Source organism: Toxorhynchites rutilus, chromosome 1 (genome assembly GCF_029784135.1).
Source record: "Toxorhynchites rutilus septentrionalis strain SRP chromosome 1, ASM2978413v1, whole genome shotgun sequence".
NCBI classification, from domain to species: Eukaryota; Metazoa; Arthropoda; class Insecta; order Diptera; family Culicidae; genus Toxorhynchites; species Toxorhynchites rutilus.
Window position 1 is genome coordinate 194,232,478 of NC_073744.1, and position 8,364 is coordinate 194,240,841.

Consider the following 8,364-nt stretch of genomic DNA (forward strand, 5'->3'; position numbering starts at 1 on the left):
TCCATATGTGTCAACTGGCGGAACCAGTTTTTCTATTGCATTTAAGTTCGAGAGTGATTAAATTTTGCGTTCAATGTTCAAACCGATATTGGTGAATCGAATTTGCTCGCGCTGTAACTGCCCAATCGGCCAAACGTGAATACGTGAATATAAAAATAATTCAAACATATACCGTTTTAAATAATAGTGTAAACTCTCAGGTGTAAACGCACTCGTGTTGTCAAAAGCCTTTGTTTACCACCCGACCGAAGAAACTTTACATCGCCGAGAGAAAATTTCTTTCGGAATTTTAAAAACAAAATGCGTCGAAAAGCTGGTGTGGGAGCTATTCACAAGCAAAAACTGGAAGCGGAGAAGTACCGCGACAAGGGCACCGAACTACAGGACTCACAGTTCGAACAAATGGTTAGACAAACGGAGGTGCTGAAAGAAAATTTGGAGGAATTCGCCGCAAAGCACAAATCCGAAATCAAGAAGAACCCACAATTCCGCCGACAGTTCCAGGAGATGTGCGCGGCGATTGGAGTTGATCCGTTAGCCTCGGGAAAAGGTTTCTGGAGTGTACTGGGCATGGGGGACTTTTACTATGAGCTCAGCGTTCAGGTCGTGGAAACTTGTTTGGCTGCAAATTACAGCACGGGTAATGTGAGCTCACTGGTGGCACACCGAATAAACTTTCTCATCTTACTCATCTTACTCGTAGTGCAGGCGGATTGATAGAGTTGGATGAGCTACGAAGTCGTTTGGTGGCAGCGAGAGGACGCAAACAAGTTCACCAGGAGATATCCAATGACGATATCTTGATGGCGGTGAAAAAGTTGAAAATCTTCGGCAATGGATTCACGGTTTATCCGGTGGGATCTGGAAAATATATGGTGCAGTCCATCCCCGGTGAGTTGAGTCTTAACGAGACTTCGGTTTTGAAAGTTGCTGCCAGCCAAGGGCAAGGTTTTATAACCATATCATTGCTTGTTACGAACTTGGGGTATGTTAAATTGTTCAATAGCGATTACCGAGCCTTCTCTAACCATTCGTAATTATAGTTGGACAGAGCAGCGCGCTCGGCAGGCGGTTGACAAAATACTGTCGGATGGACTCGCATGGGTTGATAGTCAAGGAGGTGAAGAGTCTTTCTGGTTTCCTTGTCTATTCCCAGGACGCCAAAGAGGTAAACTAGATGTCTGATATCAGTAAATAAATGTCTATTATTCCACTTGGATTGTATATCTGGAATATAACACAAAAGAAAGCATGTTGAAACTGTGAAACATGTTGGAGTAGAAAAATTCTATTTTGTAACATTCTCTAGTCAAACCGAATGGTACGGTTGTTTTTGATGTTAGACAGTCTTCCAAAAACATAATAAGGTTACAAAACAAAAAAAACAAAGTCGATAGAGTCTCAAAAAAGTTCACATCTCGCTCGTTCATTTGATTTAGGCCCATTAATTTAATTTAGGCCACTAACATTTTTTTGGTGTGGCAGAGCCGGATCGAATCGTGTTTATATTGTTGATACATATCGAGGGATCTGAGGGATTCCCTTCATGTTCCAATGCTCAGTCGGTCCGTACCGTATTATATGAATAAGGTTCCCGTTTCATCTTTGCATACAATGCTTCGGTTTTCTTTAAGTGTACGTAAGCTATAATTAATATCTTAATAGGCGGCGAGAAAAAGAAGCCAATTTCCCCATTTCGACAGTAGCCCCATGACGAAGTGGCAGCGTATTCGTGATTTGTCCCACGCGCAAATGTCGTAAAATTTTAATTTTAATTTAATCAGTATCCCGGTGGACCGTAGAGGGTTTTAGACCGAGAAAAGACAGGACAATTAAGTACCCGTGAAGGTCGCCACAGGTCTTCCGAGGTCAGCTCGGATTCTGGTGGTTATTGCTGCTATCAAAAGAAAGATTCGGGCGAATCCATTGCGTGTAATGAGGAAAATGGCGAAGGAACTCGGGGTAAGCTACTCATATGATTACCAATCGCATCCGGGAGCTACGAGTCGAGCGATGTAAGAAAATCTTGAACTTCCTCAAGCGAAAAAAATCCGGTAATCTTGTTCACAGACGAGAGCATATTTCTCATCGATCCCGTATCAAATTCCATAGTCAATCGCCGTGCATGAAAACGTGTATCTGACCAAGCATCCTGCTAGCGTAATGGTGTTTAGATTGATGGCTTCCAATTGCAAAAAAATCCAGAAGGTGACAAATTGCACAGGGAGGTCTACATCTGGATTTTACGTATGTTCTTCCGTGGACAGAGATGCCAACCTTCCTGATTTTTAGGATTTCTCAGACTTTTTGTCATGTTTCATGATATCCTGACAAACACTCAATTTTCCCTGATTTTTATAAATTGATCTTGATTTTTCCCGATTTTTGCACTTTTCATTGTATCAGAAAAAATATCCATAAACAAACTATAATCCTTACCAAAATTCTTCTGGTACAAATATGTGCCTAACTTTCTTATTTTTTTAATATTGCCAGTTGTTAATGGACTGAATAAAGGGTGTGTCACATCAAAATGCATTACGGAAAAAACGCTGTAGAAATTTAATTTTTACGAATTATATCTTCAGCTTTCGCTTATAATCAGATAAGAGTGTATAGATCACGTTGGCCATGCTTCACTGTCAATTTTTCGTAAATTTGGAAAAATGTCGAACGAAAAAGAGCGTCGTGAATTAATCCTGCGCACTCATTTCGAGAATCCGGAGTTGTCACATCGGGATATCGGTAAGATGCTGGGAATCGTCTAATCCACGATCAGCAGAGTACTAAAACGATACTTCGAGAACTTTACCATCGACCGGAAGGTGAAGAACGGCAAAAATGGATGCTCCGTCAGTGAAAAAGATCACAAGCGCGTAGTTAAGCAGTTTAGACGTGATCCGAGAAGTTCGGTCCGGGATGTCGCCAATAAGCTGAATTTGTCAAGTTCATTCGTCCAGCGGACCAAGCAGCGGGAGGGCCTGCGTACATACAAGGTTCAGAAGGCTCCTAACCGCGACGAAAGGCAAAACATGGTGGGGGAGACGCGAGCCCGGAAGCTGTACACCGAAATGCTGACGAAGCCGCATTGCCTGGTAATGGACGACGAAACCTACGTCAAAGCAGACTTTTGTCAGCTGCCGGGCCTGTTGTTCTTCTCCGCAAAGGACAAATTCAGCGTTCCGGAGGAGATTCGCAAGCAGAAACTATCCAAGTTTGCCAAAAAGTACATGGTGTGGCAAGCGATCTGCTCTTGCGGAAAGCGGAGCGCCCCCTTCGTGATGACCGGCACGGTAAACGGGCAGGTTTACCTTAAGGAGTGCCTACAGAAGCGCTTACTACCACTATTGAAGCAGCACGAGGGCCCGACCATCTTCTGGCCGGATCTCGCTTCGTGCCACTATTCAAAGGACGTGTTGGAGTGGTACGAAGCCAACGGGGTCACCTTCGTGCCAAAGGAAATGAACCCGCCCAACGCGCCGGAGCTTCGCCCAATAGAGAAATATTGGGCGATTATGAAGCAGGCCCTCCGGAAGAACCCAAAAGTTGTCAAATCGGAGGCGGACTTCAAGAGAAAATGTATTTCTGTTCAAAAAAAACTACAACCTGACGTTGTACAGAACCTTATGGACGGGGTAAAGAGGAAGGTGCGAGCATACGGGTTTGGGCTCGAAGTATGAATAAAAAGAAAATGCCAAAAGTTGTTTAATAGTTTTTATTTTACTGTCTAAAATTTTCAAAAGGATCGGTCTACTGGGCGAATTTCTACAGCGTTTTTTCCGTGATGCAATTTGATGTGGCACACCCCTTAAGCTTTTCCAGAATGTAAACCCTGAAGTATAAGTTTTCAAAACAGTGCTGGATAATTTCATGAAACCAGAATATTTCACAAATTTAAAAAAATATAACGAAATTAAGATTGAAGATAGATTAGGATTGATTAGGGAGGATGATGTGTATGTAGGAGTAATAGTTATTGATGAAGGAATACGCTTCAAAGTGTAAAATTATCCAAGAGAAATATTTTGTTTTCAAAGTCAATATAGTAACGAACCAAATAACATAAAAAATTGAAAACAATCTTCAATTCTTCCTCTGCTGATATGCTTTTTTCTTTTTTGGTGAGTAAATAGTCAGTCCGAATCATGGACTATGAATACTGATAAATTTTAAATATAGATTTTTCTGTAATTGACTGTTTGAATTTTTGAGAGTGCTGCAGGTTTATGGAAAAAATATTAACGATCAAAGGATCCGGTCACAGGCTGGTTTTTCCATTCTGGGAGAGTTAATACCATTATACCATGCTTATCAATTCTTCCACATTCCTCAAGATCGGCTGAACGACTTTTCTCTCAATTCAATCTTAATGAAACGAAGGGTAAAAATATAGACTAGGAACGAAAAAAATGAAAGGAATGTTGGCCACTAAAAATTATGTCGAGCCAAGCAAAAAAGATACATGTTCCGTTATATTTCGCAGCATATAACATCTTAACATATCAAATCGGTATATGAAACCCGGTCTCTATCCGAAGAAAATCATGCTGACTGGTGAGATTGGGCAGGAATTCTGGATTATCAGCCTCTACCAAGCAACCATTTGATACGAGTCCCGAGCGGGTAGTCTTCGGTAGTAGACGTATTTTAGTTCGCTCCGCGTTTGTTTTTTTCGTCGTGCCAAATTATGTCAACGCGTGTTTCGGTTTTATCCACCGTGCGGGAAAATCACAATATGTCGGTTGAGTTTCTGTGTTAGTTACGTTAAAAATCGATGTTCAATTGTAGTCGGATGATTTTTTTTTTAGAAAATTCAAGATATGATGGTGTTGATTTTATGTTACTTGAATTCATCGAATAGGCTCAGAATTGTTGCGTTTTTTTTCCTCATGTTTAGTTCAGGTTGTGTGTGTGTGCATATATCGCAGTGAATGTATCACCGAGGCAGAATTTGCAGGCGTTATACGATGGTCACATCGAGAGCTAAGTTCTTCATTTCTTTTCAATCCTCTTTAACATTTTTATATAACACCCGGGCTTGCCCCGTTCCTGTGACGTTCTTCTCTTAGATGCGTGTGTATGTGTGAAGAAACTGTTCATTTTGGAGAGAGCTGTGAGATACTTCGAGTGTTATTTGGAAATAACGAGAGCGGAGCGGTAGTACTGCCGTACAGGGAATTGCTTGCAAGGCTGAGCCGATCGGGCGGCGGCGTCGTCAGTTAAGTTTATTAATTTTCCCTTCATTCTCACATACCGTCGATGGGGGTGGGATTTGGCCGGAACGAATGAGGTTGCTGTTGGTATGTCTTGGCGGGTATTGCGGGTATTTTTGAGGGCTGTGAGCCGTTTGGTGGGAGACATGTTTTCACTACTTTCGATGCATAGAGCTTAGCTGTGGTGCGGGTGCTTGTTGTTTGGTGATTCATCAGGGTTTGTATATACATCAAACTTTGGTGAGTTATTCAACGGTAACTATTTGTACTGCAGTTGAGTGCTGTGCGTTGGGAGTGTTGAGGATATGTCTCCTACTAGGCGGTTCGCAGCTTTCGGAAGTATTCGCGGTATTTGTAGGGATATTGTTAGTAGTGGCTTTCTCCGTTTTGGCCTGGTCTCGCCCCCATCGACGGTACATCAAACGGATGGTAGCATTATTTTTAGGAATGCAAAATAGGTCTGTGTGTTTTGTTTATAGTTTGTTTCTCCTCCATAGATGTTTATGTGTACGTGGGTTTGATATTCTGTGGTATTCATGGATGCCAGGCGATTTTTTACTTCTACTTGTTTTCCACACAGTTTTAGGTGGTCTATAATTTTTTCACATATTTCGGAATGCCTTCACAAAGGTGCGTGTTTTCACAATATGTCTCTATAACGAAGTGCTATAACAGTACGCCCGACGATTACCGGAATTCTCTCGGTTACCTTCTCAGGTTTCCCAAAGTTAACTCTCCACTATCGCGATTGGACTTCGATAAAAATGCGTGCGGTGAATAATAGAATATATAGCCGGTCCACTTAATACCACAGGTTTTCTTTCTCAAGATACTTAAAGATAATATCTCCCGCGTGTTATGTTTTATAGGATTTTCTGATTTTCGTTTCGTCAAGCGGTCAATAATTTAGGTATACATAATCCCATCACTTACCACAGTGAATCCTGATTCATACCTCTTCCCACTAACAATTATCCCTCCATATTCGCTAGGGAACCACGCTATAGAGGCGTCCCTTCTGGCCTTCGGGCGGCGAATATCATACTAACATTCCTTCCCTTCCCCTGGTGACTGTAAGGACGTGGCCGGCGTCGTTATTGACCATTTAAAGCTCGAATCACCGTAAATTGCACAACGAGAATGATTTGCTAGTCCCAAGCGTCATTCTGTGTGTTCTTTGTGCTATTTGGTAGGTTCAGATCAATCACGGAGAGCAACTACGAATTGTACAGTCTGCCCAAGCTCAAGCTCAAGCTAATGCTCTACCAAGCAACCATTTGATACATTCCCACAAGTACTGCTCACAAGTGGACAACTTAACACATTAAGGACCGCACGTTTTGGGGCAAACTTAAACGCTTCATTTGTTCGGATTCCACAAATGAGATCGTTTCCCTCGATGTAGATGATGCGAACGCGAGCTATCGGTAGGCCTTGTTAGATTCTTGGTAAGCCAAGGATTTAATCTTCAAGCGCAGAAAACACGGGGTATTTCGTGATCCATCCGAAACAGACGGAACGCGAAACACGAGAAAATTGGCGGCGTTGCTACTGATAAACGGCCTTCTTTGCTGCAAAAAGTGATCGAAGATTCGATTTGCTGATGTGACTTTCTCCGAGCCAGCCAAGACAACTATTGTAAAGTCTATGATATTGATTGAAGGAAGAACAAAAAATGCTAGAGAGAATGGTATGAGAAGAAAATATTATGAGAAGAGAACAGAATGAGGAGAGAATAGAACGGAAAGAGGAGAGAATAGAACGAGGAGAGAATAGGATGGGGAGAGAAAAGGATGTGGAGCGAAAAAGATAACGAGAGAATGGGAAAGAGAGAACAGAAGAGACAGAACAGTTGTGAGTGAACAGAAAAGAGAGCTCAGCAGGGAGAGCTCAGCGGAGAGAGCTGAGTAGAGAGAGAGAGAGAGAGAGCTTAGAAGAGAGAGAGAGAGAGAGCTTAGAAGAGAGAGAGATCTCTGCAGAGAGAGAGAGATCTCTGCAGAGAGAGAGAGATCTCTGCAGAGAGAGAGAGAGAGATCTGCAGAGAGAGAGATCTCTGCAGAGAGAGAGATCTCTGCAGAGAGAGAGAGATCTCTGCAGAGAGAGAGATCTCTGCAGAGAGAGAGAGATCTCTGCAGAGAGAGAGATCTCTGCAGAGAGAGAGAGATCTCTGCAGAGAGAGAGAGATCTCTGCAGAGAGAGAGAGAGATCTCTGCAGAGAGAGAGATCTCTGCAGAGAGAGAGAGATCTCTGCAGAGAGAGAGAGATCTCTGCAGAGAGAGAGAGATCTCTGTAGAGAGAGAGAGATCTCTGCAGAGAGAGAGAGATCTCTGCAGAGAGAGAGAGATCTCTGCAGAGAGAGAGAGATCTCTGCAGAGAGAGAGAGAGATCTCTGCAGAGAGAGAGAGATCTCTGCAGAGAGAGAGATCTCTGCAGAGAGAGAGAGAGATCTCTGCAGAGAGAGAGAGATCTCTGCAGAGAGAGAGAGAGAGATCTCTGCAGAGAGAGAGAGAGATCTCTGCAGAGAGAGAGATCTCTGCAGAGAGAGAGAGATCTCTGCAGAGAGAGAGAGAGAGATCTCTGCAGAGAGAGAGAGAGATCTCTGCAGAGAGAGAGAGAGAGAGATCTCTGCAGAGAGAGAGAGAGAGATCTCTGCAGAGAGAGAGAGAGAGAGAGAGATCTCTGCAGAGAGAGAGATCTGTGCAGAGAGAGAGATCTGTGCAGAGAGAGAGATCTGTGCAGAGAGAGAGAGATCTGTGCAGAGAGAGAGAGATCTGTGCAGAGAGAGAGAGATCTGTGCAGAGAGAGAGAGAGATCTGTGCAGAGAGAGAGAGATCTGTGCAGAGAGAGAGAGATCTGTGCAGAGAGAGAGAGATCTGTGCAGAGAGAGAGATCTGTGCAGAGAGAGAGATCTGTGCAGACTGCAGAGAGAGAGTGCAGAGAGAGAGAGATCTGTGCAGAGAGAGAGATCTGTGCAGAGAGAGAGAGAGAGAGAGAGAGAGAGATCTGTGCAGAGAGAGAGAGAGAGAGAGATAGAGAGAGATCTGTGCAGAGAGAGAGAGATCTGTGCAAAGAGAGAGAGATCTGTGCAGAGAGAGAGATCTGTGCAGAGAGAGAGATCTGTGCAGAGAGAGAGAGAGATCTGTGCAGAGAG

At 43.2% G+C, this 8,364-nt stretch overlaps 1 protein-coding gene across 1 annotated transcript in view; it reads left to right on the plus strand.

Moving 5' to 3' along the window:
- The first annotated feature begins 213 nt into the window (after nt 1–213).
- LOC129779178 (vacuolar-sorting protein SNF8) overlaps nt 214–8,364 on the plus strand; it is a 26,121-nt gene continuing 17,970 nt past the window's right edge. The window contains exons 1-3 of the mRNA XM_055786478.1: nt 214–640; nt 709–985; nt 1,044–1,168. Of these exons, the coding sequence (XP_055642453.1) occupies nt 301–640; nt 709–985; nt 1,044–1,168 (742 nt within the window). The 5' untranslated portion in view covers nt 214–300. The remainder of the gene's footprint in view (nt 641–708; nt 986–1,043; nt 1,169–8,364) is intronic.